Source organism: Bombus vancouverensis, chromosome 9, assembly GCF_051014615.1.
Source record: "Bombus vancouverensis nearcticus chromosome 9, iyBomVanc1_principal, whole genome shotgun sequence".
NCBI classification, from domain to species: Eukaryota; Metazoa; Arthropoda; class Insecta; order Hymenoptera; family Apidae; genus Bombus; species Bombus vancouverensis.
The window spans coordinates 16,728,072-16,740,129 of record NC_134919.1 but is presented as its reverse complement, the minus strand read 5'-3'; the positions used below and the strand labels follow the sequence as shown (position 1 = coordinate 16,740,129).

General features: G+C 33.3%; 2 protein-coding genes across 5 annotated transcripts; both read right to left on the bottom strand.

Moving 5' to 3' along the window:
- Positions 1-229: 229 nt before the first annotated feature.
- On the bottom strand, positions 230-9,308 carry LOC117158842 (serine/threonine-protein phosphatase PP1-beta catalytic subunit). 4 transcript variants are annotated; one of them, XM_033338184.2, is made up of 6 exons: positions 9,125-9,308; positions 8,528-8,599; positions 5,441-5,928; positions 3,622-3,723; positions 3,287-3,526; positions 230-2,925 (listed from the first exon to the last, which is right to left on the bottom strand). In XM_033338184.2, the coding sequence occupies exons 1-6, from the start codon at positions 9,174-9,176 to the stop codon at positions 2,818-2,820; spliced, it is 1,062 nt and encodes a 353-aa protein (XP_033194075.1). In that variant the 5' UTR covers positions 9,177-9,308; the 3' UTR covers positions 230-2,817. The 4 variants fall into 4 exon arrangements, with proteins under 4 accessions (XP_033194075.1, XP_033194076.1, XP_033194078.1 ...); XM_033338185.2 differs by having other exon boundaries at positions 3,622-3,720; XM_033338187.2 differs by lacking the exon at positions 8,528-8,599.
- Positions 9,309-10,002: 694 nt separating this feature from the next.
- On the bottom strand, positions 10,003-12,021 carry MRG15 (mortality factor 4-like). The gene is made up of 6 exons (XM_033338190.2): positions 11,764-12,021; positions 11,509-11,626; positions 11,131-11,439; positions 10,834-11,046; positions 10,578-10,747; positions 10,003-10,493 (listed from the first exon to the last, which is right to left on the bottom strand). The coding sequence occupies exons 1-6, from the start codon at positions 11,789-11,791 to the stop codon at positions 10,321-10,323; spliced, it is 1,011 nt and encodes a 336-aa protein (XP_033194081.1). The 5' UTR covers positions 11,792-12,021; the 3' UTR covers positions 10,003-10,320.
- Positions 12,022-12,058: the final 37 nt, after the last annotated feature.

Genomic DNA, 12,058 nt, shown 5'->3' with positions numbered 1-12,058 from the left:
CCACGGAGTTCTATTTATTAACGTTTCTCATCACCATGGTTTATTGTACTATTCGTTCGTGCTGTCTACGAATAAAATAAACACTGCCTAAATTTTCTTTCTCTACGAAATTATGATCTTACATGCGTGATCTTATCTCCATCTCTATCTCCCTCTTTGTTGCATCGTCATCTGTATTTATATAAAGAAGTTTAATCTGAAAGCGAAATATCAAACCCAAAGGAACAGGTTTGTACAACAATATGCATGTTTATTATCTGAAAGTTTTACATCTTTAGGATGTCCATTGCATTGGCCTGTTCTGCCGGGATTCGATCGGTGTAACAATAGACAGTAGCCGATGTATGTACGTTCGCGCAACTTGTGTTTAATAATTACACTTTATTCTCGTATTTGATAGAGCATCGTCGAATCCCGACCGATCGGCTCTTTACAAATATAATATCTGTGTATATAATTTATGGGTCTCGGACAGAACGCATATCGAGGGATCACAACCGCTTCTTTTACAATTAAACTTATATTGGGAGGGAGAAATAGAGGAAGAAAGGGTCATTGGAGGAGAACGTGACGAGGGAAGAAAAACGGCCGTTTTTAAGTCGGCTTGCTTTAAATCGCATGACCTCTGTAAGAATTATCTAAATAGTAAGAGTAAATTCAAAACGATGTACTGTCGCCAACTTCGTCAAATATGCTCATTTTTTGTCTTCTATTTAACAATTCATAACGATATAATAAATCGATTAAAATTCTCACGATTATAGAAAAAAGTTCACAATAACTCATCCCCGCTGCATAAATAACAATTTTAACGAACATAAATTACTTGGTATTTGTATAAACAAATTGGCTAGTCCTTTTTTTTTTATTTAATTATCTAAACGTAATGCATCGAATCCGATTTATTTCACTTTCAGATAATACGTTTGACCGTTTTACGATTGTTCGTTTCTGGAACTATGTAAGTTATTCCGATGACATGGTGCGGTCTAATGTACTTACATTTCATTTTACTTTTATATATATATGTATATATATATCTTTTTTATTTTTTCTTTTCGATTTTTTTCAAATAGTGTATTGTTTCCATTTTAATGTACTCTTCGTAAATATTCTTAGATACTTATCTCCTATAGACGTTGGTATTCAAATCGTTTCCGATACTTTCTAGACTTTTCATTTATGCGAACTACGTTTTATATTGCACAACATAATAGAAATATTAACTCGTACTTAATTGCAAGGAACGGATTCTCCTTAAAACAATTCGAAGAGAATAAATGTTTCACGAAGTACGAACAAAAATGAAATACGGTGTATGTTACTATTTTACCAAAGCACGTATTAGGTAGTACAGTACTAAATGTTGCCTATTGCCTCGTATCAATTAATTACGTAATCGAGTTACATTCGAAACAATAAAGCGACGAAAACATCTGAAAGTGAAATAGTACGTTCTTATAAATGGCAATCATCCAAGGGCTTTTTTTTTTAATCAGCCAATAATAATTGCATTTCGACGATTTGATAGCCTGTAAATCAGTTTTAATATACGTAATACGTATGTATTCAATCTATTTCATCGCAAGATTAAAAATCTCTCAACGACTGAGATTCTTCTTCTTACACGCAAAGTGCTAATACATATATCTCGTTAATAATTATATTTTGCGTCTGAATTAATATCTTTTTAATTTTCTTTAATACCCATTTGTTTCGTTCGAGCATATGTCCTTCGAATAAAGGCGATAATAATAATCTGCATAAAATCATCATCTTAAAAATACTGGTTCTCTGTTTTTTCTCTGATTTTTCGTTCATAGAGAATAAACAATCTAACATTTCTACAACGTACCTTGAAACATATTGTCGATAGTTTGGAATACTGAAAACTAAAATAAGTATTTAATCGTGTGTGTACATAGAAATACGACTTAACGCGAACGAAGAAAAATATAAGAAACGGAAAAATAAACGTAGAGCGAAATGAAAGAATATCTATGTACATGATACAGCGCGTTTCATTAAACAATTCTAATCAAATCAGCTGCAAAGCGATGGCAATAAGAGTAAGTGGAATAATCAGCAATATCTAATAATTACACTGAACATTGAACATGGAAGCAATAAATAGTCAAAATGAGAATGTGGAAATTTCTTTGAAACGTTAATGGCAATAAAAGAATCATTCGGATCTGGAAGATATAGATACATAATTGTCCAGAGAACAGAGAAGTGATCCTTGATCCAAATCCAATGAAAAAAGAAAGTATTAATTTTTAATTATCATATTAATTATCTTAATCAGATGTAAATCAGGAAAGAGGTAAATTTTACTCCTTTCCCTTGGCGTCTTCATGCTAAAATATGAAAAGTAATACTCACGAAAAAACATTAGCGAAGTCAGAATTACGGTCCTTTTTTTTTTTTTGTTTTTTGGTTTTTGTTTGTTTTTAAACTTTTCGTAACAAGCACACTCGGGCGAGTTCTATCGATATACGATTACCTTTTAATCACTAATCAGTCAACATAATAATAATTACTTAAAATGCTATATTTAAATCATACTCGAAGAAAAGAAATTAAATCTGCCTTTTGTTATTAAAGTCTTTAACGATCACAAATACCACTACGTGTCTCACCCGTTCTTTCCTGTTTTTTTTTTTCTTTTTTACTATTCATCTGTTTGGCATAACCGCTAGTTAGTGATAGAACATATCATACAATGTTATGCTCTTAATGTTCGCGCCTTAATAAAAATTTTGTCGCCTTGTCGACGAGCTTCCTTAAATGAAGGAAAAACCGAGTACAAGGCTGTCATTTCTTTTTGGCTGGATTCCTTTGTGGTGTAGATGGTCTTGTGGCTTGACCCGTATTCAAGCTTAAGTACTGGTATTTAGCCTTCTTCTCTGACGGTTTCAAAATCTGCACGTACACCATGAATAATAGATAAGACATGAACGAAATGCACCATGCAATGCTCAACAAATTATAACGCAGTAGCGCTCGCTTAAAATACAATACAAATGTTTCACCCAAATTCAAATGACCGCAATTATTCTCAACTACTGAATATCTCAGGCTCAGCGTGACCTAAACTTATTGACAAAAACTAGAGTGATAGGTAGGCGATCAGATCGTTCATTTTTATATATAATTGATTGCATTTTTACATGCAGTCTCATTTGTTCTTCCTTATTTTAACATAAATTACAATCTAGTACCCTAATTTATTGGACTTTAAGCGAACATTACTATTTCATCATCGAATATTCACAAATCCTACCTGAAAACTGCACATTAAAGTTTCGTCAACACTCATCATTCCTCCGGCATTGTCGAACTCCCCGCAGTAATTTGGCGCGGAGAACAGGGTGACCAATTGTCGTTTCGCGAAAAACTCGTAACCGTCTTCGACTACTTGATGTGCTCTACATATCAAGTCCATATCATGACGATTTAAGAACTTCGACACCACGTCTGGTCCAAATGTGAAAGATACACCTCTATCGTTTTCGCCCCATCCCTAAAACACAGAAGACAAAAGTCCATAATATATTAGTTTGGAATTACTTCGGAAGAATCGACGATAAATGATTACACAACGAAGAAACATTATACCTGGACTTCTTTATCTGGATCGGACCATAACAAGTCACAGAGAAGGCCAGTATCAGGTACATCTGTCGGACGCATTATTCTTTTGATTTGTTCCATATTCTGCTAGATAGTAAATAAATATTTTTTATTGTACATTTTTTGAGAGTCGATAATTTTATGATAGAAATATCGTTAAACATGAAATTAAATTACATTAATTACGTAATAAATGAAAAACCTTCCGAAAAGAAGGGTCTATTAAATAGCAGAATCGTTTCATAAAACTTTCACGTATTTTGTAAATATTAAAAAGAAGGCTCTTTAAACGTAGCTAATAATTAAAAAAGGGCTAGGACAATTCGCTATTTTATCTTGTAGGCTTTCCTCGAAAATTCTTCGATAATTCTTATTGTTACAAATTTTTATCGAAGAAAATATCGAACGGCAAAAACAGAGTAGCAATGTATTTATGAAAGAAATTTTCTCAAGAAGTGACCTTTTTTTATGAATGACAAAAGATCGATAGTTTATTTTATGAAGATATTAATCTTTTGACATTCTAACAGGGATCAAACTTTTAATATTTTCCTTCTTACATTGAGTATAAATAGAAAATCAATATTTCCAGCGGCCAGTTCTTTTATAAATCTTCCTCCGTGAACGAACATGCTACACAAGGTTTCAATTAAAGACGAAAGATTCGAGAAATATGGATACGCAATGGACACGAGCCAGATCTGGCTCCAAATTCAGCCAAGGTTAATGGAATTTAATTTTTAAATAGTAGAAGCTATAGAAGTAGAATATTAAAGTACGCTCATCGATATAGGTCTTATTTTTTAGATGAAAATCGAATATTAAATCTCCCTGGCGAGTACAAATTTCATACCATATATTCGTCTGCAACAGGATTAAATAAATCAACGAATTTCACGCTTCATTATATGTATAAGCCAATCAACAGTTGCGTGCTAACAATCGCAATTTTAACTCTTCTTAACGCCTTAAAAATAATATCGAAAATTCTGTTTTAAATATAGATTCCATTTATATTAGTTATTCTTCTTTATTTCCCAGTGCATCGCAAATTCCAACATATTTTATAATTTGTTTGTTAATTTCGTCTTTCGAATAAATGTAAGTTATCCGAGGATAGTAGCGAGAAATTTTACGAATTATACTTTAAGACGCTTAATCGTTTATACAAATGGACATACGTGTATTTCATAAATTTTCCGTTTAGCTTGTTAAGAAATGCTCTTTAATGCCGTATCGATTTTAACGCGCCACTTCCGCACGCAACATTACAGGAATGACTTCTTGCTTGAAAAATTTTGCCTCTTATCCAACGTTTAAAATATCTCTCGCGTAAATACCTTTTTGCGATCTTTCGCTTTGTTATTTCTTTGACCATTCGCGATTGTTATTCCTATAGATAATAACTACGTAGAAATTCAATAATCATAGACACGAATAAATATCAGACTATATAGAGCGTTACGAAAAAGTATATGACTTTATGAGCATAAAGTACTCACAGAGAAGAAGGAATATCTATAGAATCGACATAAATCCTAAAACTAATTCTTTCGATGTTGTAGGAAATTATAAAAACTTACAGAAAGGAAAAAAATATATATCGTCTAACAACGAATAATAAGGAAGTAAATTGTAAATTATCCCACGATCTTTTATCCCCAGAATCATCCTCAAAATAAATCATCATCTGCGTTAAAAACATATTCGTTGATATGTACACATGGAAAAACATAAAAATCCCCGGTAATTTAATTTCGAAAATTTCGCAAATAATTTTCTGCAGAGATCGATATCGAATCACCTGAAGATCTGGACTGAGGCCGCCATGACAGCAGAATATTTTCTCGTCGATGATCGCAGCGATCGGTAGACAATTGAAGCAATCGGTGAACGTTTTCCATAGTTTGATGTTGTATCTTCTCTTACATTCGTCGTAGAACCCGTATATCCTGTTTATGCTGGCGCACTCGTGGTTGCCCCTCAATAAGAAAAAATTTTCCGGGTACTTGATCTTGTAAGCGAGCAGCAAGCATATCGTTTCCAACGATTGTTTGCCCCTGTCTACGTAGTCGCCGAGAAACAAGTAGTTCGCCTCTGGCGGGAAACCGCCATATTCGAATAGCCGTAACAAGTCGGTGTACTGGCCGTGAATATCGCCGCAAATCTTAAGCGGCGCCTCCAGTTCAAGCAGGATCGGCTGCTGAAGGAAAATCTCCCGTGACTTGAGGCAAAGGCCGCGCACCTCGCCCTCTGACATTAAGACGGTCTTTCCTGGCCGGCATCCTCGGACTGCGCCCAAAAATTCGCACGTTTAAATGGATTTCCTGCCTCTGTCCCCGGGGTTGGGCGACGCATCGCGAGACATCGGAGAGTCGTTTTGTCACAGGTACATCGAGCATAACTCTACGCTGGAGCATGAAGGTATCTGACTGCCGAGAGTCGATTTTTTCTCAAAAGGGGGAAAAACAAGGGTAATACGATTATACGGATTCCACGGATCGTCCTATTCGGTAGGGTTTTCTCTTGTTGCTTACATAAATACAATCTGGACACGTTCGGGACTAATGGTGGCTAATCTTTTTTCGATCGACTCGAATGACAAAGTTCGTTATTCATATATCACATTTCGTGTTTAAATCCCTTAAACGCTAGCGTAAATGAAATTCCACACTGTGCATGTTTTGTTTTGTCGTGTTCGATCGGTGAATTTCGTTTTATACGCAATTATAATATTTAATCGAAGAATAAAATTGTACGAGTACCTTATTACGCACTTAGTATTTTCCATTGATACCGTAATATTAAATGTATTGTAAGTTTGTAAAAAATAGTTCTATAATGGAATATATTAATTTTATTTGTTTGATCAATTATCAATTTTTAAAATAAAAAAGAAATGCACACGGGATGAAATTTCATCTGTGACAGCGTTAACGTGATTTCCTTCGATGACAACTTTTAAGGCTGATTCTTCAAAACAAAAATAAATATCTAGATTTTACTATCTCGTATCGTTTTTCTTCTTTTACATTAAAATATTCATGTAATGAAAAATTATCATTCAGGCAACGGTATTATACATATATGATCTTCTCCGTTAAGATTGAAGACGCAAGAACGCAAGAGGTTTAATCATAAAAACATCAAGCAATGCGATATAGGTGTTCTCCTGATGCAATACTCGGGGACACAAATGGTTGTCGTACACCGTCGTTATAATGCTTCGAAGGGATTAAGCGGCTGTATGAGTTCGAATAATACCGTATGAGCGTAAACTTGCGGAACAGTTGAAAACAAAAGCTCGAAGCCGGTTGGTGATCACGTGTAGATACCACTGATCGTGATATATGAATATAGACTACAGTAACGTATAGAATATAATATGTATATGCATGTATATCAAGAGTACGTTGTACGTATGTATACGTATACGAACGAGCAAAGAAATATGAAATTTCGTTCGCAGATTACTCTTCGGAACCTTGCATCAGTGTCACTGGATTATTTATAGCTATAAAGGAATTCACGGTGTGGTTAAACTGGGCCGATGATGGTTATTGGAAAACTGCATATCAGCAAGGTCACATCAACGAGTATCTAGGCACCATAATTAATGGCGAAAAGGGAGAGACAGAAAAAAAAAAATGACGGAATTCCTGTAGCGGAAGAATAACAGAGAGTTCGAAAATGACAAAATGTCGGAAATAAAGTCTATTAATAATTCGGTTTATTTATGGAAACGGGGCGTACGATGAAAAAATTGTAGTCATCGTCATCGTTATATTTGCTCACACACGCGATAATTTGAACTGCTCTTTAGCCGCGACGTATTACGATTCATTTCAACAGCGTTATCAATTCGTATATTGTAATAAACGTTTCATGGAAATGTTGTTCGCGATAAAATACAAAGATAGTACTGTAGGCACGCAGGAAAGATCAAAATGATTTTTCTTCGCCAAGCATTAACATCTTCATTCAAATTAAATAAGTTTCCTTTTGCAACTCTCAGAAGAATAAATTTCCTTATTAAGCAATGGTACACATATGTTATATACATTAATCTTTCTGGTACATAACAAACAATTTGGCCTTCTTATAATATATGTACGTCAAATAATAGGCTGGCAACAAATATGCTTAAGAAAGTCAGTGTTGTAATGTATATTTATTAACTGAACACATTGAAAGAAACATATGCCAGGGTAGTATAAACATCGATACTAAAACATACTCATGAATATACATCAAATTGTGCCGTAAGTTCTTGAAGAAGATTGTGATACTATTTTCTTAAAAAAGTAATCGATTCGCTAAAAGAAGATGGAAAATAATTGTACACATACTATTCGTATGAAAGCTAAAAACAACACTGACAAGTATCGTATGAAACATGCATTTAAATTAACCTGCATTCAAGCAATAATTTACGTGCAAATTGGATCATTACAAATTATACCCTTTATATAAATATGGCTTATTATTTGAAGAAAGTGATTTGAGTTTAATGCATTTATTCATTATATAGACAATCCCAAAAGCTTTGCGTTCTAACAGGTATTAGATACATGACGATATAGTTATATTTTACTTACGTACTTTACTTTAATAGAAAATTCATACATATTCACACATAGTTTCTTGCCATAAAGAAGCTAATGGGACATTATCAATATGATGATTGAGTTGACTGAGAATGAAGATGATATCTTGGGAAAATTTTGATGTTGCAGGTACCACAATGCTGTATATCTAGCTTTCTACTTTATTTTACATCGTAAATCATAAGCAAACGATGGCGAGCGTTCACGCACGACGTTGAGGCAGGTAAAAGCGCAACTAAAGAACGGAAAAAAGAACTACATGGGGTGGTTTCCTTGTTGCATACCGGCAAAATCCGGAGAGAAAATATCTTTTAGCCTGGCTTTCTTCTGAACCTGGTCTTTCTGCGTGTGGTATACTTTACCGCAAAGAGTGTTCCGACATGTAGCATGAGAAAAGAGAACAAACAAAAGGAAATAGTTTTGCCTTCTGAGAAAGTAAAGAAAAAGTGCGGAATAAATCCAAAGACCTCTGACGTGTCTAAAGAATTACGACGGACTGCAACAACTGGAAGAGATCGATATCTTTTTCTTTTTTTTTTATGTATATATATATATGTGCTTTTCTCTCTAATATCCTACAAACCACGAATTAGAAACGAACTTTCGACAAACGAGGAGACTCGAGGAAAACCATTCGTCGACTCGTAATATACACAGATATTGGATGTCATAAAGTAGATCGCGCACGATTTAATCTTCCTTTGGCTGGAAAGAAATCGTATACATATATACTCGATGTACGCGGCGCGACTTCGCATTGAGCGATTTTCACTGGGTATTACCGAGAAAACTTTCAATCAACTGTACACCAAACTGAAGATGATATTACCGAAAACAATTTCACACTTTATTTTCACATAGGCTCCCTTTTTATCACGTACCTTCCAACAATCTTTGTATCAGGTTGTCGACGTTCAACTCGACATCCGCCATTTTTTCTTGCCACTGACTGACTGACCCGATGTTTGTAGACTAGATGATACGTTTGTGTACGCACTTAACTGTATATATTACTCTCGTCGACTTTCATTGTGTATATACATGTGCTGTTATCGACTGCTTAGTCCTATATAAATACAAGAAAGATGATCATCGCAAAAACCTAATTTTATCGTCATTAAATATTATTTCCCAGAAAAAATGAACATGGATTTAGATGAATGCAACTGTACTGCATTTGGTTTATCTATATATGCATACATATATCTATATATGCGTATATCAAACAATAATACGTCTTATGTAACGCGAAATGTCTATTCTTATATAAATGAATGCAATGTAATGCATTGTAACAATTTGCATATTGTAAGAATGTTTATGATTTGATCGTATCATTGAAATTTACAATTTACATAGGCAGTCAATGATTGATATCTTGTTTGGAAAATACGATAAAATCATAATTTCATATCATATAAATAAAATCATATATTTATACATAACAACATAAATTTCTACTATGTACATTTAATTCATAATAAATATACATAACGTAATTTTTTAATCTCGGTAAATAAACATAATTTTACCTGAAGACTGTTAAAAAAGCAAGAAGAGATAAAACGTGCATTTAGAATGGTATTAATCAAACACAAGCTACGCTCGTGAGTTGAGTATTTTCAAACATGTATAAAATTGTAATTAGATAGTAAAATCGTAATACATTATATTTACAATAAATAAAAGAGATATATATATATGTGTATACATGTATATATACATGTATATATGCATATATGTATATATATATATATATTCATGTTATTCATATTAATATTTCAGCCTAAACTAATTCATATACTATAAAATGTGTTACATTTTTTGTGCACTTAATAAACCGAAATGCTATATTCACACAACGGAAAATTTTCGAGAATATTTCAACACAACTTTTACAATCCTTGAAATTTTTCTTATATTATTCTATCTTCTATATTGAATAATTTCTAACAACGCGTAAATGTACATATATATATTTCTTGAAGAAGTATTGTAGCTGCCTTATTAATAATCTCAGATAAAATATTGTAGTATTGCTGGGTTTAATTAAAAGTATCCAAACATTTATACTAACTTAGGCATATTTCCTGTGATAATCAGGTGGTGAGTCTGCATAGTCTTGTTGAAGATTAAAAAGTTCAGTATTATTTTTCTGTAAGTATTGTAAAAAATCATGAAAGTGAGACAGTAACAATTGTATGCTTCTTTCATCCAATGTAGTATACGACAACATTCCTCCAAGTCTCACTGCAAAAATAATTGACATAATAGCAATATTTTCGATGATAAATACATAAGAGTGTTATTACAAAGTATACTTAAAAATAGTACCAAATAGTCGTAGTAAATGAAATGCACCATATAGTTGACTGGGCAGTGTTTCAGGATTATCATTCATAATTTGTATAAATTGTGGACGTTCCCACTTATATAACAATTGCAATCCTAGAGAAATATTGAAATATTCGCGAATACCTTTAGTTATTTCTAATGTGCTTTCCCTGAAAATAATTCAGAATTTAAGGTTATTTATCTTCAAACGAAGAAAACTGACAGATATTTATATGAAAACTACTGATGCAAGTACCTAACAGAGTCATTTTTTCCTACCGACTTTGAATCTACATAATCATCTAAAATTTTGTCAACTGTATTTTTCACAGGTAAAGCAGGTAATTTATGATATTTCAATATTACTTCTGATTCATCTATAAGTACAAACTTTAGTTCCTCTGGTATCTTAATTTTAACTTCCACTTTAGTGAGATATTCTTCCGTTTCACCAGATGGCTCTAATCGGCTACAATAAAGTATTTCGTTTTATACATCTGGCACATAAAGTTAAGCTTCTTGTAAAAATTGGTGAAATCTTTTTGAGACAAACCTGCGCTTCTTGCGTGGTGCATCTGATGTGGAATCATGCGACGACGATGGCGTAACACTACTACCAGTACTTTTACTGAACCGACTGACACCTTTATCAACTGTTGCAACAGGAGTGCTAGCTCTACTATCAGTATCCTTCTCACGACCACCTTCACTCCTACGTCCTTGAGTTTTGGATGAGGTACTACCCTTTTTATTTTTCTGTGCAGATTGTTGATTCGAATGTGCTCTTTGAACCTCTCTTTGTCTTTGTACATTTGCTTCGTTGTATTTAAGTACTCGGCTTTCAGGAACCCACTCATCCCAACTGTTTATATTACAAATGTATTTATGATTCAATCTTATTAGAAATATACAATGTAAAACGAAATCTTACTTCTTATTCCATCCTGCATAATGTATGAAATATTTAATTTGCTTTTCTTTAGTAATGGAGGACTTTAGACATTTTGCTTCATATATTAATGGCCCATGAAAGCACAGAACCTTCTCCCCTACAAATTAGAAGATATTTATTGAAAATAAGGTGAAGAATTATAGCTGAATAAAAAAAATATTTATTATTCATTGATAAAAATTCATTAAATATACGTTAGGACCTTCGATACATTAAAAATTAAACGTGAAGTACCTTCTTGAAATTTACACTTAGGCGGCATGCTCGTGTCTTTTGAATTGCTTATTTTGACTGTTAGTTTTTGAGCCGATAGTTTTAAATATCGCCGAAATTTGCCCGATAATTCGCGCCAATGGAAAACAATTGATTCCCACTGATCAATTTAAAGCAGAACTTTGAATAAAGCGTCTTTTGCTTTGTGTTACATGTTCCTATGAAAAGGCTGATTCACAATACCAGCGATTATGCCAGTGATAAAAGTTCCAATGATAGTGATATTTCGTTTGCGCATTTGTCATGCCTGAAACGC